The 14,902-nt window shown below is 41.3% G+C and overlaps 1 protein-coding gene across 1 annotated transcript; it reads left to right on the forward strand.

Annotated features, from left to right (window-relative positions):
- Positions 1–551: 551 nt before the first annotated feature.
- Positions 552–14,850, forward strand: LOC120041097 (hexosaminidase D-like). The gene is made up of 14 exons (XM_038986067.1): positions 552–713; positions 3,324–3,419; positions 3,620–3,878; positions 4,490–4,599; positions 5,240–5,327; positions 6,099–6,263; positions 6,587–6,770; positions 7,022–7,093; positions 10,815–11,019; positions 12,122–12,204; positions 12,654–12,729; positions 13,052–13,150; positions 13,299–13,388; positions 13,555–14,850. Exons 2-14 carry the CDS (start codon positions 3,334–3,336, stop codon positions 13,745–13,747), a joined length of 1,710 nt encoding a protein of 569 aa, XP_038841995.1. The 5' UTR covers positions 552–713; positions 3,324–3,333; the 3' UTR covers positions 13,748–14,850.
- The last annotated feature ends 52 nt before the right edge of the window (positions 14,851–14,902 follow it).

A 14,902-nucleotide genomic window follows, 5' to 3' on the forward strand; every position in this document is an offset into this window, starting at 1 on the left:
ATTTGAATTTGCAAAATATTCCAGAATTGGAAATATTTCACGACATGTCTGCTCTACAATGTGAGTGTATTCCATAAACTCTATGCCCCTGTCATTCTCTACAAGAGGGCAAACTTGTCCACAGCATGGCATTGATGTAATGCCTCATGATTTCCGTATTCTTTTCATATGGATACCCACCGTGCGGTGTGACCCGAGCCGCGAACTGTCAAACGAATGCAACGTACCCCCGAATGCAACGTACCCCGATTGTTGCCCGGGGTCGAATTCTTTAGACTAATTACATGGATGAAACACAGGCACAGCAGCTTTTCCAAAGATTATGATAACAATGCGCTTGCATTATTTCCCACGCGTCAAACAATACGTGGACAGATCAGATAAAAGTCAATTTACTAGCCTGGATGATTTATTTATGTGAGGATGGGTGCAACTTCTCTCTACTCTAGTATATTCTGCTGCACAGAGCAGAGCGCTATCTTTTCGCAGTGCTTTTTTATTATTAAATGATGGGTGGGTGCGTTCATTTATAGCTCAGTGGGTAGTGTGTGTGACGAGATGCCACTAGTGTAACGCGGAAGTTCGTTGAAAGTTGTCGTGCGTTTCGTGTACAGTAGACCTTCCACAACATTCGGTGTTCAAGTTCCTTTTTTTCCGGGAATTGTAAGTGCGGAAACATTAGGACAACAAACTACATGCACGCTCCTCACGGGGTAAGGATTTATTGTAGCCTACCGCCATCAACGTTTAATATACATCGTCATTGAGTTGATGCGATGACAACTGTGAAGTTGGATAGTCTACTGTTCATGCAATTTATTCAAATGTAAAATATCAATGGCAGCGCTGTAGTGGAGGCTATACGCAGGTATATGAAGTAGATCCACTGTTTCCAAGTGGGAATTGCAAATAGGCTACCAATTTTTAATCCCCACTGATGCATATCAAAGTAGCCTAGTGTAGTGGCGGTATATACCGTAACAATTATGTAGGCTAGTATAATAGTGAAATCATGCACAAAGTATACTACATAATCGCAAAGTACGTGAAGTATGTTCGCAGGGTCGCAGCACACATAGCCTAGTTTCAACCGAATACAATCATTCAGGCAGGGGTGAAAGTACAATTAATTTTTTCCCGGTACGGTAACTCATATTTCCACTCACAACACATGTCCAGCCTCCAAACAAACAGTGGTGGATGGAAATATACATATATTACACAAAACACCAAAACACCAACAACATCAACCCAGCTCGTGGGAAGTGACAAAGAGCTCTTATAGGACCAGGGCACAAATAATAAGATTTTGCTCTTTATTTAGCCATCTTACATATAAAACGTTATTTGTTCATCAAAAATGGTGAATAACTCACCACAGGTTAATGAGAAAGGTGTGCTTGAAAGGATGCACATAACTCTGCAATGTTGGGTTGTATTGGAGAGTCTCAGTCTTAAATCCTTTCCCACACACAGTCTGTGCCTGTATTTAGTTTTCATGCTAGTGAGGGCCGAGAATCCACTCTCACATAGGTACGTGGTTGCAAAGGGCATCAGTGTCTTAACAGCGCGATTTGCCAAGCAAGGCAAGAAACTCTGAGCACAGCCCTATCCAGAAATCTGCCAGTGTCTTTTGATTAAATAACATTTTCACAGAACCGCTTGTTGCAATTTCGATGAGGCTCTCTTGTTCAGATATCGGTAAGTGGACTGGAGGCAGGGCATTAAAGGGATAACTGTCACGCCCTGACCGTAGAGATCTTTTTATTCTCTATGTTTGGTTGGTCAGGGTGTGACTCGGGTGGGAAACTCTATGTTCTTTGTTTCTATGTTTTGGCCGGGTATGGTTCTCAATCAGGGACAGCTGTCTATCGTTGTCTCTGATTGGGAATCATACTTAGGCAGCCTTTTTTCCTTTTGGTATTTGTGGGTAGTTGTCTTTGTTAGTGGCATTATAGCCGAAGTAAGCTTCACGGTCATTTCCTTGTTCTTTGTTTTTGTTGGCGACATTTATAAATAAAAGAAATGCACGCTCACCATGCTGCCCATATTTTTTTATTTAAACTTCATTTAACTAGGCAAGTCAGTGTCACGTTCTGACCTTAATTCCTTTTTTATGTCTTTATTTTAGTTTGGTCAGGGCGTGAGTTGGGGTGGGCATTCTATGTTGTTATTCTATGTTTTGTTCTGTGTGTTATATTTCTATGTGTTTGGCCTAGTATGGTTCTCAATCAGAGGCAGGTGTCGATCCTTGTCTCTGATTGAGAATCATACTTAGGTAGCCTGTTTTCCCACTATGGGTTTAGGGTAGTTATTTTCTGTGTCTGTGTTTCACCATACAGAACTGTTTCTGTCACGATCGTCTTCTTGAGAAAGAGTGGACCAAGGCGCAGCGTGTGCAAAATACATCTTCTCTTTATTTAGAAGAAGAACAAACGAGAAGCTATAAATGACTAAGTGCAAACATGCAACATAGACTAGACATAGACAATTACCCACAAACACATGATGCCCATGGCTGCCTTAAATATGGCTCCCAATTAGAGACAATAAACCACAGCTGTCTCTAATTGAGAACCAATCTAGGCAGCCATCGACATACAAACACCTAGACAAGACATTGCCCCATTAAACCTACAAACCCCTAGACAAACCAAAACACATACTTCACCATGTCACACCCTGACCTAACTAAAATAATAATGAAAACAAAGATAACTAAGGCCAGGGTGTGACAGTTTCGGTTGTTTGTTTGTGCTTTTGTTATTTTGTTCAGTGTTCAGTTGATTTATTAAAAATCTAATTATGGACACTTACCACGCTGCACATTGGTCCGATATTTCCTGCTCCTCCTCAGACGAAGAGGAGAATCGTTACAGTCAGTTAAGGACAAATTCTTATTTACAATGATGACATACAAGGGAACAGTGGGTTAACTGCCTTGTTCAGAGGCAGAACGACAGATTTCTATTTTGTCAGCTCGGGGATTCGCTCTAACCACTAAGCTACCTGCTGCCCCATAGCGATGCATAATGCAGAAAATACATGAGAGTTCAGGGGCCTTGCTTTAACAACGTTAACCATTTTCACTGTAGTGTCTAAAACGTCTTTCAAGCTGTCAGGCATTACCTTGGCAGCAAGAGCCTCTCGGTGGATGCTGCAGTGTACCCAAGTGGCTACGGGAGTAACTGCTTGCATGCGCTTTACCACTCCACTATGTCTCCCTGTCATGGCTTTTGCGTATTTGACTGCCATGTGGGTATTATTAAAAACTTGAACTTGAAAATGAACTTGAAATATTATTTTCTATTTCTCTCTGTTAGCTGAAGCACCATGGTAACAAAAAGGCAGGCCCTCAGAGCTGTTGTACTTTGTCTGGTGCTTGTTGCTGCTGTCAAACTTCTGCTTTCGGAATACAGGTGAGACATCCTACCATGGGCACAATCCTCATTCAGTGAGGTGTTTGTAGACTCATATGATATAATATTGTGTTTTTCTTAGCCTCTTGGGACAGCCGTTCGTTCTGGGTGCCGAGATTATTTTAGTAAAACTTTCTCAAGCCTTTATTAGTCTTCAGAAGAAAATAAAAAAGTTACTGTTTAAATCTGTCTTGTTCCAGAACTGAAAGGAAACAGAAGTTGGCCATCATGGATCCTGGCTCATTTTGGCACCAGGGACCAAACGTGAAGGAGGCTGTTACTGTACACAAGTCAGAGGTTATAAACTATTTTGTTAACTGGGCCCAGAAACCAGAGGTTCCAGAGCCTCCAGTAGAAAAAGGAGCAGACACAGTACCTCTGGAAACCAGCAAAGTCCCTGCAAGAATAGTACACCTGGATCTGAAAGGTGCTGCACCCAAAGTCAAATACATGAAGCAGGTGAGAAAAGTTGTTCTCTCCTTGAGGTGGATCCCCCAAAAATGTTATTTGCAGGGCCTCACTCTGGATAAGAGCATCTGCTAAAATGACTAAAATGTCAAATGTAAATGTGTTCTTTATAAGGTGTATCCCTTTCCTGCAGTCAAATGACCTAGTGACCTGATGAGTGGAATGTTGTTCATATCATTTAATAATTAATAAACATGATAAAAAATCCAGTGTTTCTATGTCAACTGGCTTTGTCATATTTCAGTCTTCTGTGATGTAGTATATAAAGTGTAAAATTGGGATGCAAACTCACAAAATGTAATACATTTCAACTCTATACCTGACATGGTACAGGTGTCTTATTTTTTAAAGTCCGTAACCATGTGTGTGAGGTGTATACTTTTGTTTCAAAGTAGATTTATTTAAGACTACCAAGAAACAGTCTGTGTGACCCTGATTTAGCCCACTGCAGTAAAAGGTTTTAAGATTCATATTTTAATGGAGATCCTGGCATATGGGTAGTCTTGTTTATATAGTATAGCTATATAATTGAATTGGGGAAAAATGCAGTATAAGAGCTTTATCCACCAGAACCAAAGTCATTGTGACGGTTTCCATTCCAGATCTTCCCGCTCTTCTCCTCTCTGGGTGCTGATGGTGTTCTGCTAGAGTACGAGGACATGTTTCCCTACCATGGAAACCTGACGATTCTCAGGTCACCGTATGCCTACAGGTGAGCACCAGATGGTGATGTCTCAGTCAATTTATGATTGATAGGAAAAAACTAGGGCCTGGAGTTTTCCTTGTCAGATCGCATGTCAAAGGAGAAACTCCTGACAATGATGATAAAACTAAGTGAAAACTAGGATGGACAATCTGTATTACTGTCACGTTCCTGACCTGTTTTTCCTTTTTCTTGTGTTTATTTAGTTGGTCAGGGCGTGAGTTGGGGTGGGTTGTCGAGGTGTTATTTTCTATGTTGGGTTGTTTGTGTTCGGCCGGGTATGATTCTCAATCAGAGACAGCTGTCAATCGTTGTCCCTGATTGAGAATCATACTTAGGCAGCCTGTGATTCACGTGGTTTTTGTGGGTGTTTGTATCTCGTGTCAGTGTTAGTACCACACGGGACTGTTTGCGGTTTTGTCACGTTTGTTGTTTTTGTATATTAAGTGTTCAGTCTACGTGAATTAAAAGATGACCACTTTCCACTCTGCATATTGGTCTGATCCTTCTCGCCTCTCCTCCTCGTCCGAGGAGGAGGATTACGACAGCCGTTACAATTACCGTTCTATTGGATTATTAGTGTTCTATTTAAATATGTGTCACAATGATGAACAGTCTGCTGTATATCTCTGTGTTCTCTGTTAAACAGTATGGAAGATATAGAGGAGATAAAGAGCCTAGCCAAACTCAACAAGCTGGAACTGATTCCTTTAGTGCAAGTGTTTGGACACCTCGAGGTAAGTCAGGGATACTGTATCAGTGATGTAGTGGGGAAAAAATAGGTGGTTACGCTGTTCACAGTGAGTAAAGTAATGCTCCCTATACTTTCAATGCATTTTTCCGCAAAAGGTGGGTAAACGCCCACGCAAAATAAGAAAGTTGCGTAAACAGCATTTACGTGTGTTTACCCGACACTAAATGCTGCACTATTTAAACACTAGCCTCCCAACCCCCCTTCCCCAAAACACGTGTAAATATTGGACTATAAGTTGTGCCTTCCTGTATTATACTTATGGTAAAATGTTTATTCTACTGAGCCATTTACTTTATGTTTGTAGTCTTGTCTTTTATTATTTCTCATTGTTGTTGCATTGTCCAGAAGGAACCTGCTAGTAAGCATTTCATTGGACGATGTATACCATGTGTATCCCGTACATACGACTAATAAAACTTGAACTTGAAGCACTACACAGCTGGTCTGTATGTATTATACTCATATTGGTTCCTCAGTCTCTCCTGAGGCTATCATGACCTTAAATAAGCGGATCACTTGTTTCATATTCTAACCATACCAGAAAAGCAAGAATAACTATACATTCCTTGGAATGCTCATTTTCAGTCATGACTGCACTAAGTGAGACCAGAGCTATGCTAGATATCTATCTAAATATATGGCTGTGAGTGATACTATTCCATAGTATTGTGTAATGAAATTGAACCACTGTTGCCTGCGGGGTAAAAACTATGCCTCCTCTTTAATCTATCCTCCTCTTATTTCCTCTGGATAGTTTGTGTTGAAGCATGAGAGGTATTTCCACCTGAGGGAGGTGAGGGCTTTCCCTAACAGTCTGAACCCCCACCATCCTGGCTCTGTGGCTCTGGTCAAGGACATGGTCTCCCAGGTCATGGACTGTCACCCTGACGCACGCTGGTTCCACATGGGGGCTGATGAGGTTGGTGGGTGTGTGTGTGTGTGCGTGCATGATTTTGTGTGTGTGTGTACGCCGTGTGTTTGTATGTGTATGAACTAGAACACTACTAATGTATGTTATCGTATCTGTTAGTAGGACTTTCAGTTCAGCAGGATATTGAGATATGCAAATAAAGTGCAAGTAGATTGTTATAAGACCAATGAGATAGGCCTACATTTTCCATACCCCCTGGTTTCTATAGTTCCATTCATAATACAGTGTGTGTGTGTGTGTGTGTGTGTGTGTGTGTGTGTGTGTGTGTGTGTGTGTGTGTGTGTGTGTGTGTGTGTCTCCATGTTCCTCAGGTGAGGGGTCTGGGAGAGAGCCAGGACTCTAAAAACTGGTTACATAGCAACAAGGGGGACGTTGGGAAAATGTTCCTGAACCATGCAGTGTCATTGGCCCGTTTCATCACAGAGAGAAGGTCAGGGGTCAGAGTGATTCTGTGGGACGACATGTTGAGGAAGATCAGCCCTGCCACTATTAAAGGTGTGATGATGAGATCTCCTAGCAGTCCTATTGTGCTGTGGATTGATTAAATGAATGTATGTTTTTCTAATTAGAACTGACTGACTTCAGGACACACAAGTGTTTCTATGTTTTATCTTTATTTTTTTTTACTTCATACCATGTTTATTACAATGAATTATGCCATGTGCATTACAATGGAAATGGTTAAACCCCACTAAGTGTCTGACTAGTTGCTCTATAGCTGATTGTGCATCTGTTCATACCCCTAGAGTCAGGCCTGCAGGATCTAGCTTCCCCAACAATATGGAACTATTTGAAGAAAATGGATACAGATGGTATAGGTATGTTTATGTTTTCAGCCATTATTACTTTTTTTGTAATAATATATTTTTAATTCATAAATTCCACCCCAGATACAAACATACACATACGTACAACAATTTACGGATGCACACAAACATTGACTACAGTTAGTCTGCCCAGATTCGCATGCTCACACCCCTATCCCTAGTGCCTGCATAATATTTTGCCACATGGCCTTAAATTGTACCAATTCGTTTTTTTCGGTCGCCCATGCTATTTAAATAATATATCATGAGATTTTCCATTGTGTTAATGATGATGGTGGATTGATTGATTCCCAAGTTTTTAGTATATGTTTTTCAAGATGAGTGATGAGAATTGTCCAGCCCATTGTATCTCACTACACCCCCATATGCCATATGTATTGAGATATGCAGACAGACGGATTAAAAGTAAGTTTACATTGTAATACTTATAACTTGCCAACTTTCTAGCTCCACCAATAACTTTTGGACTGTATAGCATTCCCAGAAAGCATTGATTATTGAGTCATATTTAGTTTTACACTTAAGACATGACTGTCGTCGTGCTGTAGAATTTGTGAATGTTGTCTCTTGTACAGTATAATAAAATGTATACATTCATTTATACTGGACTAAGCGTACATTTTCGTTAACTAAATTCGTTAGGTATGCTCCCCTCCATCTTGTGCAAACAAATCAAATCAAAATCAAATCAAATGTTATGAGTCACATGTGCCGAATACATAAGGGGTAGACCTTACAGTGAAATGCTTACTTATGAGCCCCTAACCAACAATGCAGTTTAAAAAATACAGATAAGAAATAAGATAAGAAATAAAAGTAACAAGTAATTAAAGAGCAGCAGTAAAATAACAATAGCGAGACTTTATACAGGGGGGTACCGGTACAGAGTCAATGTGCGGGGGCACCGGTTAGTTGAGGTAATATGTACATGTAGGTAGAGTTATTAAAGTGACTATGCATAGATGATAACAACAGAGAGTAGCAGCGGTGTAAAAAGGGGGGGGGGGGGGGGGGGGGGGGGCAATGCAAATAGTCTGGGTAGCCACAGGAGTCTTATGGCTTGGGGTAGAAGCTGTTTAGAAGCCTCTTGGACCTAGACTTGGTGCTCCGGTACCGCTTGCCGTGTGGTAGCAGAGAGAACAGTCTATGACTATGGTGGCTGGAGTCTTTGACAATTTTTAGGGCCTTCCTCTGACACCGCCTGGTATAGAGGTCCTGGATGGCAGGAAGCTTGGCCCCAGTGATGTACTGGGCCGTTCGCACTACCCTCTGTAGTGCCTTGCGGTCGGAGGCCGAGCAGTTGCCATACCAGGCAGTGATGCAACCAGTCAGGATGCTCTCGATTTTGCAGCTGTAGAACCTTTTGAGGATCTGAGGACCCATGCCAAATCTTTTCAGTCTCCTGAGGGGGAATAGGTTTTTGTTGTGCCCTCTTCACGACTGTCTTGGTGTGCTTGGACCATGTTAGTTTGTTGGTGATGTGGACACCAAGGAACTTGAAGCTCTCAACCTGCTCCACTACAGCCTCGTCGATGAGAATGGGGGCGTGCTCGATTCTTTTTTCCTGTAGTCCACAATCATCTCCTTTGTCTTGATCACGTTGAGGGAGAGGTTGTTGTCCTGGCACCACACGGCCAGGTCTCTGACCTACTCCCTATAGGCTGTCTCATCATTGTCGGTGATCAGGCCTACCCTTGTTGTGTCATCTGCAAACCTAATGATGGTGTTGGAGTCTGGCCGTGCAGTCATGAGTGAACAGGGAGTACAGGAGGGGACAGAGCACGAACCCCTGAGGGGCCCATGTGTTGAGGATCAGCGTGACGGATGTGTTGTTACCTACCCTTACCACCTGGGGGTGGCCTGTCAGGAAGTCCAGGATCCAGTTGTAGAGGGAGGTGTTTAGTCCCAGGGTCCTTATCTTATTGATGAGCTTTGAGGGCACTATGGTGTTGAACGCTGAGCTGTAGTCAATGAATAGTATTCTCACATAGGTGTTCCTTTTGTTCAGGTGGGACAGGGCAGTGTGGAGTGCAATAGAGGTTGCATCATCTGTGGATCTGTTGGGGTGGTATGCAAATTGGAGTGGGTCTAGGGTTTCACGGATAATGGTGTTGATGTGAGCCATGACCAGCCTTTCAAAGCACTTCATGACTACAGACATGAGTGCTACGGGTCGGTAGTCATTTAGGCAGGTTACCTTAGTGTTCTTGGCCACAGGCACTATGGTGGTCTGCTTAAAACATGTTGGTATTACTGACTTGGCCAGGGAGAGGTTGAAAATGTCAGTGAAGACACCTGCCAGTTGGTCAGCGCATGCTTGCAGTACACGTCCTGGTAATCCGTCTGGCCCTGCGGCCTTGTGAATGTTGACCTGTTTAAAGGTCTTACTCACATCGGCTGCAGAGAGCGTGATCACACAGTCTTCCGGAACAGCTGGTGCTCTCATGCATGTTTCAGTGTTATTTGCCATGAAGCAAGCATATAAGTAATTTAGCTCGCCTGGTAGGCGTGTGTCACTGGGCAGCTCTCGGCTGTGCTTCCCTTTGTAGTCTGTAATGGTTTGCAAGCCCTGCCACATCCGAGGAGCGTCAGAGCCGGTGTAGTACGATTCGATCTTAGTCCTCTCTAGGTAGATAGTGTGGTCTACAGCTTATCATGAGATACTCTACCTCAGGTGAGCAATAGCTCGAGACTTCCTTAAATATTGTTCACCAGCTGTTATTTACAAAAATACATAGTCCGCCGCCCCTTGTCTTACCAGATGCCGCTGTTCTATCCTGCCGGTACAGCATATAACCAGCCAACTGTAAGTTGATAGTGTCGTCGTTCAGCCGTGACTCCGTGAAGCATAAGATATTACAGTTTTGAATGTCAGTTCCTTTTAAGTCTTGGTTCCAACAGTTTAAAAAAATCTAAGAGATTGTCAGTTGGATAGGCTCTCTGCAAGGTTTTCTATATCTTACCTATCATATGAACATCTGTTTATGACTCAAATAAGATTCCCTCAAGGTTGCTCTGATGTCCAAAATATTTTAAATTGAAATTTCGTGATATGCAACTTTTAAATTGCATGTATTTGAAAATATCTACATTGGTCAGTCCAAAATTGCTTTTTAATTCTGTCATGGAAGTAAATGTATTTCTTGTTACCAAGTCATTTACAGTTTCTATGCCTTTAGTTTTCTATGTGGACCAATTTATTGGTGAATTCTGAAAAGCTATCCAAGGATTGTTCCATAGGGTTGAATTTTATGGGAGTGATATTGGTTCTTATAGAATACGTTGCATTTTCTTCCATATTGTTAAAGTGTTCTTAACTATGAAGTTGTTAATGTTCTTAGCTTTATCCTTTGAAAATAGACACATGAAAAGATTCTGGGGATGAGCGTGTGCATCTTCAGTATGTACCCATTGTTCCTCTTTAGTGAGTTCAACTATATGTCACGAGTAAAAGCCTTGGGTAGCAAGTTGATACAATTCCAAGTCCGGAAGGTTAAACCACCCTCCGACTTAAAAATTATGAATTTTATTTGTCCATATAAAGTATGTTATGACCGAGTATACTTTTTTAAAGAATGTCTTCGGTGGGGTAATTGGTATTACCGATGACACAGAGTCTAGACCATTGTAAAAGTGTTTACACCTTTTTAATAAGAGAGGGAAAATATTATGTTTACCAATACCCAATTGTATTGTTTTCTATTTTGAACAGGAACGTTGATATCTAGATACCACGAGGCCGGTTTCAAGGGTGTATGGTTCGCCAGTGCATTTAAAGGGGGCACAGGTATTGACCAGCGATGGACCCCTCTTGACTATCAGCTACAGAACCATCTGTCCTGGATAAAGGTCATGAACTCTATGACTAAATACCCCAACATAACCCTCCATGGTATCCTGCTAACCGGATGGCAGAGGTAAGACATTGATTAGGGTTGCAACATTTCTGTAACTTTTCCAAAATTCCAAGGTTTTCCAGAAATCCTGGTTGGAGGATTCCGGATTTCATGCGTATTCCCTTCTGATTCCAGGAATCTTCAAACAGGGATTTCATGCGTATTCCCTTCTGATTCCAGGAATCTTCCAATAGGGATTTCATGCGTATTCCCTTCTGATTCCAGGAATCTTCCAATAGGGATTTCATGCGTATTCCCTTCTGATTCCAGGAATCTTCCAATAGGGATTTCATGCGTATTCCCTTCTGATTCCAGGAATCTTCCAATAGGGATTTCATGCGTATTCCCTTCTGATTCCAGGAATCTTCCAATAGGGATTTCATGCGTATTCCCTTCTGATTCCAGGAATCTTCCAATAGGGATTTCATGCGTATTCCCTTCTGATTCCAGGAATCTTCCAATAGGGATTTCATGCGTATTCCCTTCTGATTCCAGGAATCTTCCAATAGGGATTTCATGCGTATTCCCTTCTGATTCCAGGAATCTTCCAATAGGGATTTCATGCGTATTCCCTTCTGATTCCAGGAATCTTCAAATAGGGATTTCATGCGTATTCCCTTCTGATTCCAGGAATCTTCAAACAGGGATTTCATGCGTATTCCCTTCTGATTCCAGGAATCTTCAAACAGGGATTTCATGCGTATTCCCTTCTGGTTCCAGGAATCTTCCAATAGGGATCTCATGCGTATTCCCTTCTGATTCCAGGAATCTTCCAATAGGGATTTCATGCGTATTCCCTTCTGATTCCAGGAATCTTCCAATAGCGATTTCTGGAAAACCTGGTAATTTGAGGGAAATTACCAGAATTTTGCAACCCTGACACTAATCAACCACAATTGACTCTGATACTGATGTCTTGGTAATGTTCAAAGTGTGTGTACTAAACCAGAGCATGCAGAAGATATACTGTATAAGGCATGATGTTATATAGTTGAACTAGATTACTTGACTCATAACTCATTCCGTTGGCCCATTAAACTAAACCAACAGGACGATCCTGTCTTTTACTGTGTCTGTGTTATGAAGTGCTGCACCTCAGTGTTTGAAATATTTTACCCTCCAGGTTTGAGCACCATACAGTGTTGTGTGAACTCCTCCCAGTTGGCATTCCCTCCCTGGCTATGTGTCTACAGAGCTTAAAGCATGGTAAGTGCCAGGGGAACTGTAAAATAGGGACCTTCTCGCAGTCATAAGGACAAAGATTCAGCAGGAGGCAGGCAGGTAGAGGTGCAAATGAGTGTTTTCTATTCTATTTACACAGTGCTGTTGATGAGGGTGATACATTTACAAGTTGCTATATTTACAAACGTCTGACTTCAAAATGTCACTATTCAAGAAGAAAAAGCCTCCTGACAGGCAGAAACTGTCCTAAGCATAAATGAACAGGTGGTAGAGCCCTGTACTCCAAACAAAAGACAATAAAGCAATTGACAGAAAACTGGTGAATATAATAAAATAAACCAAAGCTTCTTACTCAGAAGTGTTGCACAGTTTGTGAGCTCTCCAAAGAACATGTCCACTACAGACATGAGATCGGTAAAGTATTACAGTAGACCGGTCTTGTAACTAACATTATGCATGCGTCTGTTGGACAGGTACATTTGACGAAAAGGCAAAGATGGAGGCTCACCACATACTGGGTTGCAACATCAAGGTGGAGAAAGATATCTGGTTAGTATTATAACAGTACTATTTAATCAAATGTGATGACCTTTCTTCAGTAAACTTCAACTGAAATACTGTGTTGTATTATGAGAAAGACCAATTGCAATTTTCTAGAGAAAGGAAAACGTACACGTGAGGAAGGTGGAACTTGGTGATTTGTCTTTTGTGTCAGAGCAAGAGTGTGTGGCTACATTCCTTTCCTAAGTCAACCTGAACTGTACCATGTCACATATGGTTTACTTGAAATGCCTTGCTTTGTGAACTTAACAAAACATAAGTTGTTTGGTAAAGTGCTTGACCTTTCTCTCCTGTTTGTCTGCCTCTGTAGTGAGGGGAGTGGAGCCTTCTCAGGCTCTCAGATCTACCACATGGTGTTTTACATTCACACAAACCTGCAGAAGGAGGTGGAGGCCCTCATGAAACACTAGTAAGCATCCATCGCTTTCATTTTTATGTGATTCCAGAGTATGAAAAAGACAGCATAAGTAATTAGATAAGTCATTCAGAAGCAAAGAAAATACCATATATTTGTCTGATGGCAATTTATTGTCTATTCATCTGATTATCTCTTACAGCCACATCAAAGGGGGTTTCAGTCGCTACCACAGAAAATACAATTTTGCAAATCCAAGAATTATAGGATTCTTCCAAGGTCGGCTGAAGAAGTAAGTATTGCTTTTAAAAATGATTGATGTTAGCCATCACCTTTCTCTTCACCATTAACACCACAGAGATATTATCTGGATGTATGAGAGATATTCAGCCACTTGGAGGACAATGGAATAAAAAATGCCTCTTCTTCGTTAGTTAAACCCCTGTCTCCTCTTCCAGACTGTTGGATAAGTGGGAGACGTACATAGAGAACTTCCGTATGGAGATGGAGGGTATCTACTTCCCAGACACAGTGGAGGAGTGGATGGAGGAGAATGTCAACGCCAACATGGATCTACTGAGAGAGAATGCCCGGGATGCCGAGCGAATCCTAAAACTGAATGGACAGCCCAAGTCACTGAAGACCTTATAGTGACTGGCCTTGTACAGTCTCCAGACCTGATGCCATTGGGTTGGAACTTTGCACATAGTACCTGTTGATGGTATGTCTAAAGGAGTTTTTCAAGACCATGCGACTTGACCAGGAAATACTCTGGACCATAGTTATACTGGTGCTAGCTGTAGCCTGTAACTAGGGTCCACAATTTGGTTCTCTGGCTTTACAAGCCATTAACTGTGTGATTGTGCTGAATGTGTCACATGGCTCATATTTACATTGCAAATCATGCTCTTTGTATACAGTACGGTGGCAGAAGCTGCACTGAATCTGTTTCTTTGTATGTTTGTTTATTTGTAGTGGGGAGTTCTGATGAGAATAACATTCTGTTATAACACTGTCTGTATTGCATTATCATTATAAGTTTCCTGTATATGTTTTTTCTAGATCCTCCCTGTTGCCACATGATGCAACTAAGGGTTTTGCCAGTAACCATGGAATAATATGTTTTTTACTGCTTGGAATTTTAGCGTGAGGGCCTCGGATGGTCTATGAGTTATGAGTTAATTACAAATGTATGCTTGAATATGAACAATACATAAAGGAACACTGATCCTGTTATGATCAAATTGCACTGTAAGATTCATGCAGTCTATACTATACTGCAATGTTAACATGCCTTTACAGCTTACAGGATGTAGCTCTTTATGTTCTATTGATATGCTGCTGCACAGTCTCAGGTTAAAACACTGTCTGATTGTACAACATTGTTGAACATTGGTCATTACAAATTAATTGTGCAGTCATTACAAATTGAAGATTGTGTATTTTGCACATATTAGTTGATTATTCTTGATTGCAAGTTTTACAAGTTATTAAAAGTTTTTGACTTGATTATTGTTATTTTATTGTTAATACGGGATATTTTCTTTAAAGAGGAGCTCTGACAGTTCCCTGGATGTGCAGGTTATGGTATCCTATTTCAAGTTTTGGTCACCTTGGGTTTCCTTTATCATAGCCTACCTAAATGCTGACAGTGTACAATACCAATTAAAAAAGTACATTGATTCATAGATTTATATGATTTGATTCTGGTATGTGAATTCTGAGAACTTAAATAAATGGGGTTCATACGCACATTATTTATTTTTATTTAATCGCCTCGGTAAACGTGGGTACTGTTTAAAAATA

The sequence above is a fragment of the Salvelinus namaycush genome, chromosome 3, assembly GCF_016432855.1.
Source record: "Salvelinus namaycush isolate Seneca chromosome 3, SaNama_1.0, whole genome shotgun sequence".
In the NCBI taxonomy this organism is placed as follows: Eukaryota; Metazoa; Chordata; class Actinopteri; order Salmoniformes; family Salmonidae; genus Salvelinus; species Salvelinus namaycush.